We start from the raw sequence: 18,617 nt of genomic DNA, 5'->3' as shown, positions 1-18,617 counted from the left end.
CTAAATAGCCTTTAAATCCTGTGCTATATGTTGAAATCGTAGTAATTGTTAAAGAGCATAAAGAATAATGAGTGTTCAACCCCAAGAAAGTGTCTGTGTGAATGGGTATAGTGTGTTTGGAGTGAGGTGGGGCTGTACAGACAGTTAATTCATTGAGTCACTAACTCTTCCCAAAGGTCTCCACTATCTAGACTTCTAACACTATGGATTAGTTTTTTATGGCTTTGAACTTTATATATCTGGAATTATATGGTATGTGCTCTTTTGTGTTTCCTTCTTTCCCTCAATATCATGTTTGTGAGATTTGTCCATGTTGTTGTGTGTGGCAATAATGGGTTCGTTCTCCCTGTTGTACAGTATTCCATTACGTGAATATACTACGATTGATTTGTTCCTTCTGTTGTTAATGGACATTTGGTTTGTTTCCACGTTTGTACTATTTCTAATAGTGCTGCTTCAAACATCGTTTTAAATGTCTTTTGGTGGACATATGTATGAATTTCCTGGGAGTGAAATTGTTTTATCATAGGGTTGACATTGTCTTAGTAAATCTTGCCAAACCTTTTTCAAATTGAGTGTACCAATTTATACGCCCACCAACAATATATGACAGTTTTAGTTACTATGCCTGTGTTAGCACTTGCATTTTACAATTTTGGAATTCTGATAGTGTGTAATGGGTTGCATTTTGGTTTTAATGTGCATTTCCCTTATGGAATAATAAAATTAGGTATTTATTTTGCTTTGCAGTTTGATGCCTTTTTGTCAGATTAACTGTGACTAAGTTATTTCCGTAAGAACACAGGAGGTTTTGTTTGTTTGAAGTAAAAAGGATTACTTCCTATACTTTCTTTTTCCTCAAATGAAATCTTAAAAGTAGACTCCAATATTTAAAACAGATTAAAAGGAGTATTTCTTTTTTTTGTGTGGAGCATTTCTTGAGAGACAGTGTAGCCTGGTAATTAAGAACAGATTCTAGAGCCAGACTCCTCCATTAGGAATCCTTGTTTTGCCATTTACTGGCTATGTGACTTTGGGCAAGTTAGTTAGCCCCTATTTGCTGTAGTTTCCTCCTCTGTAAAATGAATCCAATAATACATCATAAAGTTACTACCGTTAGGCTCAAATAAGTTTATATTAAGTGCTTTGGATAGCGCATAGTACATGGTAAGCGCTATATAATGTTAGTTGCTGTTAGCGGTAGTAATGGTAGTGATATGAATTTATTTTATGAATTCATATCAAGCCAGCTGATGAGTATCATGAAGCAGTACTATTGAGCACATATTTGATATTGAGGGTTATGCCTCAGTATCCAATTTTTTGTTTTGATTGCATATTATTGAGAAAACCTTGATTCACACAAATGAGTAATTGAAGATAGATATGGTTTACCCAGTAAGTAGCCTCAGGGTTTAATTTAAGCTTTTTCAGTTTAATTGAAAAGAAGTAGGAGAAAACGTTTACTTTGAGATTGTTTCTAAATATAACACGCTTGGATTTCCTGTTTCTAAATTTAAAAAATCATAGAAGCAACAACAAAAATTTTTATGGTTTCAGCATTTGTTGTGTTGTTGCAACACATTGGTATTACAGTTTACTTATTGCTCTGCAGCCACAGGATGAGATGAGCAGCAAACGTACTTGACCCTCACCTGACATGATTAAAGTATGCACCACAGGTATCGTAGTCTGAGTTTACTCACTGGTGCAAAGTCAGTGAGTGAACCTGTAGGCCTGAATTAGAAACAAATCAAAGCAAAAAGTCAGAGCTACAGTTTTTCTAATTACTGATGTATTTTCAAGATATTCATACAAAGGTGGCAGGGAAAGCTACACAAACCAAAGGGGAGTTTACCAAACAGTACAAGTTTTGTGTCTAGTGTGTTAACGTTAGGCATGTAAAACTTCGTGTGTGGGCTGTTTAAGTTCGTAGTAGGTATTTACTTACAGTTATCTGTGGCAGCAACAGATTGTGGCTTCCAAGTATGCCTTGCGTGTATGCAGCTAGATGACCCTTGTTCTAAGGGAACTTTCCACCTAACCTAAGGCATTCTAGCAGACTTAAATGAATATCTTGACAAGTTCCTTTAGCACCAGCTTTAATTCTACCCACCTGAGTGCCTCCCACTGCTACTTAGCCAGTCTGGGCTCCTGCAGGCTGGCCTATCTCCCCTGTGCTGTGCAGCCAGCATGGTTTTGTGTCCTTTCTCTGTGGTAACAGTGTCTAGACTGCCCTTAACCACCATCTGTCTTATCTATCTTGAGTACTACAGTTTCTTTGTGGTCCTTCTTGGACCCTTTTTCTCTAAATCATGCCTCTTTGGTATTAATTATTCTTACGAAATCCTCTTCTGACATTCTGTGTCTCGGGATCTATAACCTTTTATTTTTTAATATCATAAAGTTATACTCTGTAAGCACTAACCAAAATTAGTGCCACTCACAAGATCCATCAGCAGAGGGAGCTAAATAAAAGAAGATGAGTCCCTGAAATTGAGAAGACCCGAAGTGGAAAAAGTACTTAAAAACAATGCTACTTTCACATACTGCCCAGTAGTGGAAAAGAGGTTTTATAATGTTAGAAATCAGTTATGAAAGTTTTACTTGTTAAGGGTGATGAAATAAGGTCAGTAGCTTTGTGAAGAATTTCATATGGAGAACTGAGTCCTAAAGTTGCTTAAGGTTATGGATAGCCCATTTCAAGTTTTAAAGATGAACTTTTTTTTTTTCTAAGTGAATTTTTTGTTTTGTTCTGATTAAGCTTGTGTATCTTAATTTCAGTTAGCAGACTTGAAGAAAGAGAAGCAGAACTGAAGAAGGAATATAATGCACTACATCAGAGACACACTGAGGTGGGTTTCTGGGTTGTTCTTACCCTGCAAATATTGAGACAAAGAAATGAACCTTAGAAAGTATTTCTTAAATCTTCTTTGCAAATCAGCTAGAATAATTCTCGAGAATCATGAAGCATGAAATGTCACAGAACCGATATCCATTGGTGAAGGGGAAAGGTTGACCACAAAAGGCCCAGAACCACAGAGCTGTGGAAAGACAAGAACAGCTTACACAACAGCTTTTTCGGAATGTAAAAAAGACCCACATTTTAATAAGATGGTATTTGGTGGGTATTAAGGCTGTTAAAAAACGATGGTAAAGGTCTGTTGTTGACTATTTTTGCAGCATTCATTTCAGTGTCTGAACAATGCCGTGTACCTAGTGTGTGCCTTGTAGTGCTGTCAAGACTGGTAATTGTCAGTGTGTTTGGAGGAGTATGTTTATGCTATAAATAAGTGATCATGATGAATTATGAACAATGCTTTTGCTTTGTAGTAAAGTCCTAAGCTTCGTAATAACTGAGGGCTGTTAAACTATGATATGTTCAACTGAAGTATGCATAAGATACATGCGTTCTTAAAAATTTGACTATAAAAGTGAAATTTCAAATTTTTTTCTCACTTTTTTAATAAAAAGTGAAAATGTGTTCCTATAGGAGAAAACCTGACTTCTCAGTTTTAAATGAAAAGATATAATAATTTTTCTATTTCTATTCCTTCAGAGAAGGAAAGTCCAGGAAGAAAAAAAGATTTCCGGGAAATCTAATTGCCAAGTCAGAAAGCTGGGCATAACCAGCAACCAAGACATATCTCACAGGCAGCGGGATCCATCCCCGGCCTTCGTCACAAGCCACTTCCATTCTCTGTCCTGATAGGCTCCTTTTATTTTACTTTGCCTCAGGGAAGGTTCATGTAACACAAAGATATGATTGCTTTGAAATGTGGGTCTGTTTTACTGTAGCCCACATTTTTCTGTGTTTATGCATCTATATACTAGAAATGCCATTCAATTAGCAATTATAAATATCTATCTAAGGCTAAAGAAATAGGTGCCCTTTAAAGGCAAACTCTGGAAATCTTCAGGGAAAGGAAGTCAGAAGGATTTAACCTTAACCTTTTCATTATTACTTCCAAAAAAGGTAATATCCTTTGCAGGCACAAAAAAAAAAAATTGTTTAAATAGAACTTCTATCAAACACATTGTTCGCTGCCTAAGAGAAACTTGTTATTACTGTGTAAGGCGAATAACTCTTCTCTAATCAAATCCAAAATTTTGTCCGTGTTAGACTAAATTTGCTTAAAAGAAAACATTGCCTTAAAGAGAGCAGTAGAGGAAACATAAATGTTTAGTAATTGTGAAGTACTCAGGCCATATGTGTATATTTTCTTATGCTAATTGCCCAAAAAGTAAACCCCTGCAACCTTGGGGAGGGTCTCACACCAGGGAGTGTTTATATGCTTTCATATTTATTCCTCTGGACAGACCCTATAATCCCCATGCTACAGACTGAAATATCAAAAGAGAGTATGAAGTGATTTGCTCCAAATCCCATGCTAGTAAATGGTTTTGGACCAGGTCTGTGTGATTCCACAGCCTGTACTCTTAACGTTTTTTCATTCTCTGTGTTAAGTGCACTAGAATTTTTTTCTGTGACTCTTTGCTTTATGGCACCTGAACAGCTTTAAGACCAGTGGCTTTGCGGATGTAGTGATTCTTGGGCTATGTATGGAAAGATTTAAGGCCAGCGTGATTAAAAGGATCCGTGCTGCTTGCCTCTAAAACCTCACTATTGCCTTGCTTTTCAGTTTCAGCCAAAGCTGACAGTCAACTTCTGATGTGAAGATGACCTCTGGGGGTAGGGGTGTTGGGCCCTATCCCAAACCAGGACTTTCCAGACAGTGTACTTGGGACCCTCTTGATGACTTCAGCTGTGTGTTGCTGAATTGACTCCTGAATGTGTATGAATTAATGCACATACATGAGAAAAATAATTATAGTTCTGAGGCCAGGAGGGATGGGGCTAGAGGACCCAATAGTAGATTTTACTCTCTTACCTCTCTCTTTTCCATCGGGCAGCACTGATCCTGCCCTCCCACTAAGTTTTTTTTTTTTTTTTTTTAACCAGAGCTCTATTATTAAAATTTAAATTTCTTATGTTTTATGTGCCATGTACTTTTTTCGTGCATTTATATAGTACATATCATTTTATTTCAAATGGCAGGAAATGGTTTAGGGTGTGGGGTTTTCTTGTGGGTGTGAGGGAGAAAGGACAGTGAGCTCATTGCCTGCCTAAGGAATTGACTGAAAGGGCAGATAGACCACGGGTCCCACAAAGTTTCACTGCCCAGATGATGGAGTCAGACAGACCTGAGCTCTGGGTACAAAGCCACAGAGCTATGTATGACACAGTTAAACACAGTTAATCATTAATTAGCTGGTCTGCTTGGGCAAGTTACTTTAAAACCTTTGTAAACCGGTGTTTATCTGTAAAATTGTGGTATTGTTATGAGGATTAAATGGAACAGTGGCTGTACTGGCACTGGCTGACATGCGGTCAGTGCTCAGTAAGTGTTAGCTGCCATTTTATCGTTGTTGCTGTTTTCTCCTATTAAGTGTTAGTTTAGTTGAGTTGGAACCAATTTCATTATATGGACCATTATGGAACATCAAAATACTGTACCTGCAATTACTTGGGATTAGTTCTTCCCGAAGGTTTAAATTCAGCATTTTCTAATTTTCCTTTTTTTATTTAAATGCCGGAGTTCAGTATTTAAGACAAAATGAGCTGTTGGGGGAACTGATTCTATCTTGGTATTTGTTGGTAATTCTGTCTCATTTTCTATAATTGACCAAATAGGTTAATTACTCTAAAAGCAGTCTAGAGGAGGTTTCTGTTTTCTTCATTTGAATGCTTAAAGAAACTTAGATTTTTCTATTTAAACTGATCGGTTCTGTATGACTACTACCCCGCACATAAGGAATCAACTTAGGTTTTTTAAAACCTTTTCAGAATTTAAATTGATGTCTATTAGGCTCAAGAATCACCTTGCTATATTAGGCTCAGTTTAATTTTTTTCCTGAAAGTTACTCCTGATAAAAGAAGAAAACAGCTTATTATTTCTGACTTGCTTAAACAAAAACAAAAGCTGTATTTCTGGAAAACTGTCCTTTTAATGGTGGTAAAAAGAAGATCTGTATATTTAAAATAAAACATCTGTAAATTTAAAATAAAAAAATGTTTTAGCATACCACATGTGATTCTATTTGCTTTGGATTAGTCTTAAATGGGCAACCGTCTGATTAATTGTTTTAAGTTATATTGAGATTGAAACCCATCTTCATATGCCTTAAGTTTAGCTTCCAAAAATATTATATGTTTTAAGAATTAAAGTAATATTCCCAAGAAAGATATCAGCCTTTTTTTGTCCACTCTTAATATTTACATTCCTTGGAAATACTGACAGACTTTTCCATATTTTTTTAAATTTTACTTCTTTCTTATTCATATTATGCTAGTATCTAGCAAAGGCTTTTTGATTTTATGATTGAAATTTTTTGCATTTTACATGTTTTAATTCCAGATTTAGTTTTCTTAAAAGTAAAACCATAAATTATGAAGAATCAAATAGGACCTTAGAGTTTATTGACAGTTTATATATATACTTGAAGGTTTTACTTCCATATTCAGCTTTTCTATCATGTGATTCTTTAAGATTCAAAATCAAAATGTTCTGGTTTTTGTCATTTATATTAATTTCATGATAATACTATATACGATTATATTAAGTAGTTATACAAGTGAAGTAGCAAAGAAGAAAATGTTTTAGCATTCTTTCAGCTAAATCTACAGATAGAAGAAATACACATCTTTGCATTAAATTAAGTTAAATTGAAAATGATTTTATCCTGTTAATTCTTTGTAAAGTGGCAAAGATCACCACATAAAGATATGGTTTCTTCTCAAGTTTCACATTAATTTCTTTGTTGTTTCCCATTTTGGTGAATGGATTTCTCAAATGTCATCTATTATTTTTAACCAGTGATTTCTCTTCACGTTCTTCCAATGTTTATATCCTAATTTGTTTTATTTATGTCAATATTATATGTTAAACAAGATATCGATTACTTTTATGGACATCAGCATCCTTAAATGTAAGCATTTGCATATTGCTTTGCCATTAAAAAACTTCGTTCCTTAATACTCTTTCACATGGGGTTGGGCAGTGTGATAAATAAGAAAATGGGACAGAAATGTTTCCCTTGTTATAACACTGTGCTTTCATTCCGGGTATTACGCTTACATTTTGTGTATTTTTTCTTTCTTTAAATAGATGATCCATAATTATATGGAACATTTAGAAAGAACAAAACTTCATCAGCTCTCGGGGAGTGATCAACTAGAATCCACAGCTCATAGTAGAATTAGGTAAGCTTTGTGCATTTTGCCTTAAGAAAATGGAAATCTATTTATTGCTGTTTTTCTCTGTGTTCTTTAATCCTGGAACAATAGTAAGGCTTATTCAAAGAGCTCTCTCCTGTGGGTGGAATGCTATAGGAGAGAATAACATAGAAAAGTAGAAATAGCCTTCACTATTAAAAAGATAAATTACGAGACATGCCATATTAGCAGCATATTGAGACATTTGACTGTTTTCTAATAGTTGAGATTACACTAGGCTTGAATTTTTCTGATTTGTGGGAATGTTGAAAAATGTTCCTTTCTCCTGTATATAATTGGTTTAAAGTCCTTTTTGTTACAGAGAGGCATATTTGAAACGGCTAGCGAGCCATTTGTTTGATGTAGGAGTGTGAATAAATTATGTAGATCTCCAGGCCTTGTAGCCAATGAGCTAAGCCAGGACTCTTAGCGGAGGGGAAGAAAGTTAATAGGCTGGCTGTCTCCCTGGGTTGCTGCATAAATGCTGGGAGCAGCAGCTCTATGGTTATGAGGCGGGGAGAGCGGGGTGACGTCATTGCCTCGGAGCTGCTGCAGGATGGAGTGGAAAGCTGCTGCTGATGGCATTGTTTTTTGTGGCAGCAGCTGAATGACAGATCTTTACTACAAAGATACCCCTTTGGCCCCTGTGTAGGCCTCCTGGTTCGGGTGTTTCACCATGCCAGCACAGCGCCATGAGTCCTGGATGCATGCTGCTGTTTGTGTTTGGCTTTGTTGGCGGGGCGGTGGTCATTAACTCAGCTATCTTAGTATCTCTCTCTGTTTTGCTGCTTGTGCACTTTTCTATTTCTACCGGTGTGCCAGCTCTGACGCAGAATCTACCAAGGATACTCAGGTACTCCAGTTTGTCTTGGGAGCCCCTGCTTAGCTGGTTTTTCTTAAATTGTTAGCTTTACCAGTCTGCTTTGTAACCATTTCTGTTGCAGATTGAAACAATGGAAAATGGCCTGAAGCTAAGATTTCTGTTCTTATTTATAGTAATTTATAGGCCATCACCTAGGGATACAGCTTTGTATTTGGAAACCACCGACCAAAGAAAAGGATTTTCATATTTTACTTATACACAAGTACAAGGTCAGTGTGGTCTTGTTCTAAACAGTGTTCAAAGAGTAAAGGGGAGAGCAAGAGTAAACACCGGGTCTAAGTTGACACGGCCTCTGTGTTTTGCTTCTGAGCATTTAGGGGCAAATTTAGACTTGCAGTTGATTAGACAAAGGCCTTAGGTTTATTTTATTCTAATCATTTTTTGACAGTGGAGGTTCAGGCATCATTTTTGCCATTTTTGATAGCTGCTCATGGGAATGAGCAATTTAAATATGTTCCTCCTGAAACAAAATCTTTTTTGAAGTGAAAGGATTTAAACCTTTTAGGGCAAAGAATGCATTTCCCCTCCCCCCTCATTATTTACACATCAAAGTTGTGAAAGCTTTACAAAGCCTTTTCACTATTGTTTTGTCAGATGTTGTCCTTTCTTTTCTTTGTAGACTTGGGTGACAAATGTCCCTGCCTACTTGTGGGGGTAGTCATTAATCTACGTAGCTTTACTGCCGGTCACTCAGCTTGCATCCTGCAAGAGCCATGTTCTGCATTTTAGAGGTTTATGGTTTTAGTTTCTTTTGTTGTTGTTGTTTTTTAACCAAACTAAAAATATCTTATTTGTTCAGATTTCTGTTTCATGCATGGTTTTTAATGGAGGTTCATAGTGCATACTTTTTATTGTTAAATGTTTACTTAAAAATAAAATGTTCAAATCCTAACAGTGGATTTAGATAAATCAACAAGAATTAAAGCAGTAAATTCCCTGTGTGTTCCTTTTTATACATAGATCAGTTCATGTTCAACAAGAGTTTAAGGCCCAGAAAGTAAATTTCATCTTAATCTACCATCAAGAACTAGATACTTGATGGTTTTTTCTTTTTTCCTGATTTATAAAAATTGGGGCCAGTGTTATGTATATTTTAGTATATAAAAGAGTGGTATATGTGTATATGATATGTGGGCTTCTAGGCAATTAAAAACATCTGAACTCAAAAATATTTAGAGTATTAAAATAAGACTATATGAGGCTGCCGTAGGTCCAGGGTCCTCTTGAGAAGGCAGTGGCGTTCTGCGCCTAGCCATGCAGGGCCGTGCAGCAGATCCCAGCTCAGGCTGGGAAGCTGGATTGCCTGGGTACAAATACTCTGCACATGCAAGCTGGAAAACCTGTGGCAAATTGCTTAATCTCTCTGTGCCTGAGTTTCCTCATCTGAAAGTATCTACCCTATTGGGTGGTTATACAAATCAAATGAGATTATGATTTTGTATTTAATCAGTTGCAAGGGAAAGTACAAAGGTAAAATACCTTATAGTCACTTATTTGTACTCATTATTTTTAGCAAAAATATTTAACTCCGGCTGTTTTATTGATAAGCATAAGATTAAATTCATAAAGCTTCTTGACACAAAAGTTGTCATTGATCCGAATGAATAAAGATACCAAAATCTCCAATATTAAGATTAAAATTTGAAAAAGTAGGTAGCATGGTTCTAAGGAAAGCACATTGGCCTTTGAGTTGAACAAACCTGGCTTTGAATTCCATCTGTGCCAATTACTGGTGTCTCAAGTCTCTGAGTTATCACTTTTCCTAATCTGTAAACTGGGAAAATAATCCCTATTTCCCAGGCTGATAAAAAGGTTAAGTGGGATATTGTAAGTAAATCATCTAGCTCAGTGCCTCTCACATGGTGGATGTTGAACAAATCTAATCTTTTTTTAAGCCCCATTTATATAAAACTAACTTTATTAATAATTACTTGTATTAAATGTGATTACAGATAAAAAGCTGTTTCAAACAATTAGTTTCAAAATTATTTATACATGTAAGCTAACATTTAAATAACCAACTCAAAATTGGATATATGGAAGTAAGACGATTTAAAAAAGAGACTATAACAAGGATTCTGTAGTGGTAATGGCTTTGTTTCTAGAGAGTAATAGCAGATTGAAAAACCCAAAGTTTAAATATTTTTCATTCGTAGCACATTCTTTGGTTTCTTTTCATCTATATTACCGAAGCATTAATATAGATAAAGTACCAAACATGCATACCAACATAACACAGGACTAATGTTCATCTTTTCAGGGTTTCTTTTGTAAAGTAGGATTCTAATTAACTTGCATAATTACAATTAAGTGCCTTTCCCTGCCCTTATGTAATTTAGGAGTAAAATAAGGAGAAGGGTATATAGTAACATTGTTTTTCCATAGTTGAAACAATGTGACCTAGAGCATCATTTCCCCACTTGACAGAGAGCTCTAAGTCTCTGACACTCCCTCCCTATAGAGCAGTTTCTTTATGATTGATATAAAAGCAGTATAAAGAGGTACATACTCTGCTTGTATTTTGGTTGCAGAGTTAGTCGATGGGAGTAAGAGAGTAAAACCTGGACCACAGCAGGACCTGCCACTCCAATGGTCTAGTTCTAAAACTTTGTCAGTAATTGATATGTGTGAAAATGATGTATTGTCATTCATATAGGAAGATAATTTTAATGACTGGCCTGTATTTTGATTTGTTAGCAGTGTGGTAAATTTGTATGAAGATATCTCTATTATCTTCTGGATTCTCTTTGCATTTTGGGTTAGGATTGTGATTAAATTACCAATTACTTTTTGCTTAAGTCCATATGGTATGTTAAAAAAAAAAAAAAGGTCAAGTCTAGTAGCTCTTAGACCCTTAGATTTTCTGTTTTAAAAATATGTTGACCAAAATTGAGGGATCAACACCAAGTTGCCAACTTAAAAAAAAAAAAAAATCCGGCTACCAGTTACTGTCACCATCATTTGATGAGTGAAAGGGCATTTTAAGATCAAAGAAGCAGAAAAGATGTAGTTTAAAATAAAGCTAGGGGCAGTCATTCTCATGAAATAACAGGTTCTACCTTATATGGAAATGTATATGTGTTTGTCATATACTGTATTGTCCAAGAAGGATATAAATAATGCCTCTTTTTGACATGGACTCATGAAAACTTTGTTGCTGACCAGCATTTGGGAATAACTGGTGTAAACAGAATAACTGGCTAGTTACTTTGTCATTTGGTTGTTCTGTCTTATAGTCACAAACTTAGATTTGGTATTAAAGTCTAGCCTCTTATTGTGCTTCCTACCTCCATTTGATTTTTCCTCCCGAATCAAGTAGGGAAAAGTACTCCACATATGAAGAAGTGATAAGTAATTAACTCTAACTGATAGAAGTCCTGTTTTCTGTTATATTTTCTTGTGCATGCAACTCTAATAAAATGCAGCCCGTTTTGCTTCATCTCTGCATGCTGATGGTGTTAGTAATCCTTTCATCTCATTGTTAGGAATGGAAGAGCACATTCTTTGTGTTACGGGAGGGCAGTTTTCAAAAGCGGCTTAAGTTTCTTTGGTAGAAAAATGAGCTTAAAGAATAAAAGGCTTATTTAGCGAAACTGAGCATTTTCCCACTTTTATTTATAACCTCATTGTTTCTATTCTAACTTACATTCTTACCAGTAGAGGTGCGGGTCCCAGGAGGCCCCAAACCATTAGTATAAACTCACTTCTTCCCAGTTGCCACAGTTGTGAGTTAATGACCCGGGGTGACCTCTTAGGAGACTCTTTTCTACTCTCTAAAAGCCCTTTGACTTGGAACCTTCTGTGTATCAACAAAGGTTGTGTTTCTGGTAGAAATTGCATTATTATTAAAATTGTAACTCTGGTGCATTGAAATTTCCCACAAAGCAATGGAAATTTTACAACCTTTTGTTTTAAAGAATTTTTTGGCCTTCATATTTGGAAAAAACTGACAATGGTTTTCTCATACGTACTGTGTCTGAAAGGAATGTATATTATTGTTCTTTAGAAAAATAGAGATTTCTCTCTACTTTGGGGGGATAAAAGTCCTTAAAGTTTTTTTTTTACTGTTTATAATTAGTAGCCTTGATTTAGATAGCATATGATTTTCTTATAGGCACGAAGGACATACATTGAAGAGGCATTGGAAACATTCGGAGAATAGTGTGAGAATTCAGGAAATCTAGAAGCAGGTGTTGGTGTCACTTCCGAATGGGGAGGCAGCTGTGGGTTGCAGGTTTGCCTAGAGCTAACCTGAGTTGGAGTGAGAACTGAGCAGCTCTTCTTGCTGTGAAACTAGACCACAGGCCAATTCCTGGGCAAGGAGTTCATCAGTAATTTGTAGGATTTCCTAAGCCATTGACTACCACTTTTCTTAGGTGATTTCTTGGAGCCAGTTTAAACTTCTGAGACTCTGTCCTTTCTCCTTAGTAAGTCTACTTGTTCAAATGGACAGACAGTATTATTTAAGAGTAGTGATTCTAAAGCAGTGACAACCCAGGCGTACATCATCATGACAAAAAAGAAGAATGATTAATTTTTTTCTTCCCTCTCCAAATAGAAAAGAACGCCCTATATCATTAGGGCTTTTCTCATTGCCTGCTGGAGATGGATTGCTTACACCTGACACTCAGAAGGGAGGCGAGACCCCTGGATCAGAACAATGGAAATTTCAGGATTTAAGTCAACCACGTTCTAATACCAGCCTGAAGGTAAGCTTTATTTATAAGCTTCTTACTCAAAGTGAAGTACTAGACAATTAAAAAGTAACAAAATTAGTTTGTATGCATTTTAGTTTGTAAAATTGATGTCTATTTTAGTATTGGAAATGAGCTCTTCCTAGAGAGTATTAGCTTTAGAATTCAATTCTAAGTTATAAAGGAAAAAAAAAGTCAAGCATCATTACTTCTTGATTCATGTACTAACGACCAAATTGATTTCTATTTTTTAGGTTACATAATATGAATTTAGTACAGAGCAACCTAATTATGTTTTTTAGAATTGAAAATCATAGCCACCTGAAACCCTTTGGTTCACTGTTGAAAGCTTTACAACTTAGTTAAGCTCCACTTTCTTTTAAAAAAAAAAAAAAATACTCTTCCTTCCTTAGTAAACCAAAAAAAAAAAAAAACCAAACCCAGTGCCGTAGGTCCTTCCTTAGTACCACTTCATAAAATGATATCCAAAAGTGCATTTTGTTTACCTGAAGGGCTGGTGTTGATTAATTATAGGTTATATTCTTGACCAAGAATTTGTTATCAAATAAGTGATAAATATAACCAGTAATATATTCTAAGAATGGCAATAAACTGATAACTGACTTAAAAATAGTTATGTTCTACATCCTATAGAATGGAATATTGATTATAAAAGACTCTTATTACATTATAACATCTATTCTGTCATAAATTTTGCCTAAAACAAATAGATCATTTACAATGAGTACTTGTATCTTATCTCCCTTTTCCTGCTTTCTTTTTCTCCATAGTGTTTGCCATGGCCTGAGTACTTATACGTAGCTCTTACGATATGTCTGAAATTTTGTCATTTACTTATTTCCTTTGTCTCCACTGAGAACGTAAGCTCTGTGTGGCTTATTTATTGTTGTATCCCTGGCACCTAGAATGGTGCCTAGCACACAATAGGCACTCAGAACATACTTGTTGAATGAATGAATGAATGGTTTTAGATGTTAGAAAGACTCTTTTGGGAAAATATAAATGATCTGTCTCTCAGCTCTGGAAAGTAGAGGTATTCGAGGCATTCCATTGACCTTTGAAATGTACTCAAAGAAGAAGGCAGTCAATAAATATTTGATGACTTTTCTCCCACTAAAAAGTATTTTTAACAGTAAGGCTGACCTCACCCTTTTTTCCCTTCTCTATTCCTGGTTGCTCAGTTTATTTGAAGCTAATCATGCAGCTGCTCAGTGTCAGACCACAGTGATGCCACTAGAAAATTCTATTCTTTACTCCTACGGCCACGTTTGCTTTTTTTTTAGCCTGCTTGTAGGTTTAAAAGATCTTCCAAAACACCCATCCTTCAATCGCCTACTTGCTCTGCCCCCTTTCCCAAAACAAAATTAAGTAGGAGAGATACTTTTAGTACACCAAAAGTGTTTACCATTTGGTGTATATTTTTTTTTTCTTTAATTATAGTGAAAATATACATAACAAAAATACATCATGTTTTGTTATATATAAAATGAATAATTTTGGTAACTATTTTAATTACTATCAAAAGTACATCTTAGATAATATTATAATTCTCTTGTTAATGACACACTATGACAGAACTTTACTGGAAAGTTATAAAACCAGTAACGGATTATTAATATGGACTTAAGCACATAGGCTTTTTATGTCCTCCCCAGAGAGTTTCTAAAAACAAAATCTTGACTTCCCCTATTTGATCTGGATCTTGAGCCACTAAATGAAATACTCAACAGAGAAGGATTTCCATAAATGGAATGGTACATTACAAAATGGTAAAAGTTCAGCTTGTAAAGTCTAATAATTAGGACATTTTTGTTATTCATTTTACCTTGTTAATAACCAGATATCTTTCTCTAACTTTACACAGGGCTAGGAGTCGGGTTTAGAGTTCACTTGTGGACTGCATCACAGGCATGTCATATACCACTAGTCTTGGTTTCCATTGTGACAAGGACTGGACTAAACTATCTCTCATTTAAAATATTCTACAACTTTTTGTTTCTCTGAGGACTTTGGGGTTGACCTAGCTATATTTAGGGCGTGCTTTGCCTTCTTTATAAAAAATTGAAGGTGAGAATTATATTAGTCTTACTAACACAATTTTTTTATAAAGTAAGGTTAAGGTGAAATGTTCTGTGAGAAAGGAGCCCTGATTTTGCGGTGGTTAAGCACTCGGCTGCTAACTGAAAAAGTTCAGCAGTTCAGATCCATCAGCCACTCTGGGAGAAAGTTATAGCAGTCTGCTTCCTTAAACATTGCAGCCTTAGAAACCCTATGGGGTAGTTCTACTCTGTCCTATCGGGACAGTATGAGTGGGAATCAACTTGATGGCAACAGGTTTGGTTTTGGTTGGTTCTATGAAAAAAACCACATAATGGATTGTAACTAAGGAAACAAAGAACTGTAGGGAACTTTGTGACAGAAGAATGGCAGTAAAAGGAATTTCCAAATGATTTCCTTTTCATATACAAATCAAATTTTTAAAAAATTTTCTGTTGATACCATGTGTTTTCAATAATGGAAGGCATGCTGAATCAAGGAGAATTTCTGAAATTTTGTTATGAAATAGGATTTTGATATATATTATGTGGGGCACATATGTCCCTCTGGACTCTGGGGTAGGATTATGTAGGACACGTGTGTCCCTCTGGACTCTGCATCACCTTCTAGATCCCTTGACAGGTGTGTACAATGTATGGCACTTGAACATGAAATCATCGCAAGAAACGCAACTTCCAGATAACACACAGAAACCTGGAAATATACTTAGAAGGCTTATCTCACTGTACAAAAGCCAAAAGAGACAAAAGCTTTACACAGTCACACCTTCAGGATGCAACACTGCATACCCAAACCCACTGCCATTGAGTCGATTCCAGCTTGTAGCAACCCCGTAGGGTTTCTAAGGTTTTAAATCTCTAAAGAAGCAGACTGAAACATCTTTTACCCATGGAGCAGCTGGTAGTTTTGAACTGGCAACCTTTCAGTTAGCAGTTGATCGTTTTAACCACTGTGTCACCAGGGCTCCTTAACACCTCATACAATACTCTGTAAAAACAGTAATTTGTGGCACACCCGTTTCTACGTTTCAGACAGTTATATAGTTCCCTGACTGGTGGCAGCATGCACTAAAAGTGGGAAAACAACTTCCCATGAAACCTGAGAGGTGGAAAATATAGGTGCGTGAATGTATATATTCCATTACTCATGAAAGGGTTATAAAGTCATGTACCTTCTTTGTTACTATATTTCAGATTTCTCACTGTGAGAGAGCTGTAGTCAATGAATTAACTTCACGTAGTGGAAAATCTGCTGAGTGATGCACCTCGAAAAATGTCTAAGTTGTCCTTAAAAAGAAGTATTTGTACATGTTATTCATTAATTTATTGCATTCTTGTAGGGGAGACTGACAAACAAGTAAACAAATAAATTGAACAATAGAAGTTCAAGTATTGATAAGCACTGTGAAGAAAAGAATGCAAGATAAGGGGCGAAAGAGTAATTAAAAGTGATTATTTTAGTTAGAATGGTGAGGGAAAGCCTCTTGAAGGAAGTGACTTATACCCTGACGTGAGGGACGTTGAGGTGCATGGAAAGGCATGGAGGAAGTGTTTCAGGCAGATGAAGCAGCAATTGTAAAGACTCTGACTGAGGTGGGGATGAATTTTGGTGTCACTGAGGAAGTCTGCTTTTTTTTATCCTACTCCTCTCAGACATTCGATCCTACCCATTGCACTTACACACCTTTTGTCAATGTTGTCAACAGCATCCATCTTTCCACATGTAATGAAAAAATTCTCATTCTCACCCTGCCTTTTAGCAGCATTGGACACATTTGCATGCCTTCTACTTCCTGAAATGCCTTCTTCGCTTGCTTCCGGGGCATTACTCTTTCTCTCCTTGGTTTTCTTCACCGCTCCTTCCCTGTCCCTTTGCTGTCTTCTACTTTTTGACCTCTAAAATTGATTAATTCAGTGTTGGAGTATCCCAGGGCTTAAACCTCAGCCCTTTTCTCTACTTAATCAGGTAGATAGATCAAGCCCCATGGCTGTAAATGCCATCCACACATCTACATCTCACAAATACGAACCTACAACTCTGACCCCTTCTCCGAGCTCCAGAACTCTACATCCAATTGTTTTTCTTTGTAGTTTTGCCGTTTATTTTTCCTCTGCTGAGAGTACCACCAATAGTAATTCCCTCTTTCAAGGCCTAATCCAATCCAAATGTCAGAGCTTACATGAAGCCTCAGATGGTTCTGAAATCCAGTTTAGAGGCCAGTTAAAGGCAGAAACAGAGGAGTTATATACTGCGTTGTTAACAGAAATTTCTTACTGAGGAACTTCTAGTGAAATTGATAAAGAGAAACCCTTTTAGATAATGAAAGCTCTTCTGCTCAAAATGTTTTATAGACGTGCAAAGGCTGGGCAGAGATTTATGATTATACTCAAGAGCAAGCCGCAAATAAAGAAGGAATTGGAGAAGAACAAAAGACCAAGAATAGCCAAGACAATCCTGAAGAGCTATAGAACAAGAAGAATTTGCCCTACCAGCTACACAACTTATTATAAAGCTATAGTTATTCAGATGCCATAGTATTACTTTATTTTCCCTTCTGCACAGTTCATTCTTAAAGCTACTAGGTAGGCCAGAGCAAAGGAGGGATCCATGGGCAGGGCGTGGGGAGAGGAGCACCCAGAATGGGGTGTCATAGCCTGAGCAAGGTTAGGTGGGCATCCATGTGTGGAGTCAGAGCCCTAGCAGAGTGAAGGACATTCCTGTAGAGGAGTAGCAGACTTGGGGGTGTCAGATCCTGAACAGGATGGTGAGCACTTCCCCAAAGAGAGTACCCGGAACAGGATGTCAGAGCTTGAGCATGGAGGAGGCAGCATCTATGCACAGGAGCAGCCTGGCATGGGGAGAGAGAGCATGCACAGGGAGAGGAGGATATTGATGAGGGTTGGGATGTGGGGGAGGAGGAGTAGCAGAGCAGAGAGAGCCATAAGAGACTGCAGCCCTGGATGTCAAAGTACAAGAGAGCTTTAGAATAGAAGGAGTTGTCAGCCGGGTTGGCTGTACAGAAAAATCAAGTAGGATAAAGAGAATTTGCAGGTGTAGATGTGAGACTGTTTGAGTTGCAGGGCCAATAACAGGAGTGAATGGGAATTGTGAAAGGGGGAAATAGCAAATGTAGGCTACTCAAGAAAGCCGGAGGAGAGAAAAGTATAACCTGAGTTAGAGGTGAAGGCTAGCAGGGTAGAGGGAAAAATACTCTTAGAATGGAAGAGACTGGGGTTGTTTAAAAGAAGAGTTCAATAGAAAGAGAAATTGAAGACAAGGGAATGAAGGAAGATAACTGATTCTTCAGAATCCTAGAGGATGGGCAGAGGGAAAAAATCGTGCATCCTAACTGCAATTAAAATCTTCTTTATTGATGAGATACCTTGATTTTTCCTAGTTTTTTGTTATTACAAACGATACTACATTGAATAATTTTGTACGTGTATTTATAATTCCCTTAAGTAGTATTGCCAGATCAAAGCATATATTTAAGATTTTGATAAAAAAAAACCCAGTGCCGTCTAGATGCTGCCAAATTGCCTGCCAAAGGGATTGTGGCAGTTTGTACTGTCACCAGCAGTGTTCTATAAGTTCTTTATAGCTTTACAAGTTTAGAGCTCGGAGAAGGGGTCAGAGTTGTAGATTCATATTTGTGAGACGTAAATGTGTGGATGGCATTTACAGC

The 18,617-nt window shown here is 36.6% G+C and overlaps 1 protein-coding gene across 7 annotated transcripts in view; it reads left to right on the top strand.

The window, feature by feature from the left end:
- The window catches only part of SPAG9 (sperm associated antigen 9), a 135,114-nt gene that overhangs the window by 59,599 nt on the left and 56,898 nt on the right, over positions 1-18,617 (top strand). For 6 of the 7 annotated variants that reach the window (XM_064271236.1, XM_064271235.1, XM_064271237.1 and 3 more), the window contains 3 exons: positions 2,785-2,855; positions 7,170-7,264; positions 12,718-12,868. In XM_064271236.1, coding sequence (XP_064127306.1) covers positions 2,785-2,855; positions 7,170-7,264; positions 12,718-12,868 — 317 coding nt within the window. Of the gene's footprint in view, positions 1-2,784; positions 2,856-7,169; positions 7,265-7,289; positions 8,130-12,717; positions 12,869-18,617 lie in introns of those variants that run through there. The other variant, XM_064271241.1, reaches the window with a different exon arrangement.

The sequence above is a fragment of the Loxodonta africana genome, chromosome 18 (genome assembly GCF_030014295.1).
Source record: "Loxodonta africana isolate mLoxAfr1 chromosome 18, mLoxAfr1.hap2, whole genome shotgun sequence".
Lineage (NCBI taxonomy): Eukaryota > Metazoa > Chordata > Mammalia > Proboscidea > Elephantidae > Loxodonta > Loxodonta africana.
Note: the sequence above shows the minus strand (reverse complement) of the source record. Positions and strands in the feature narration are given on the sequence as shown.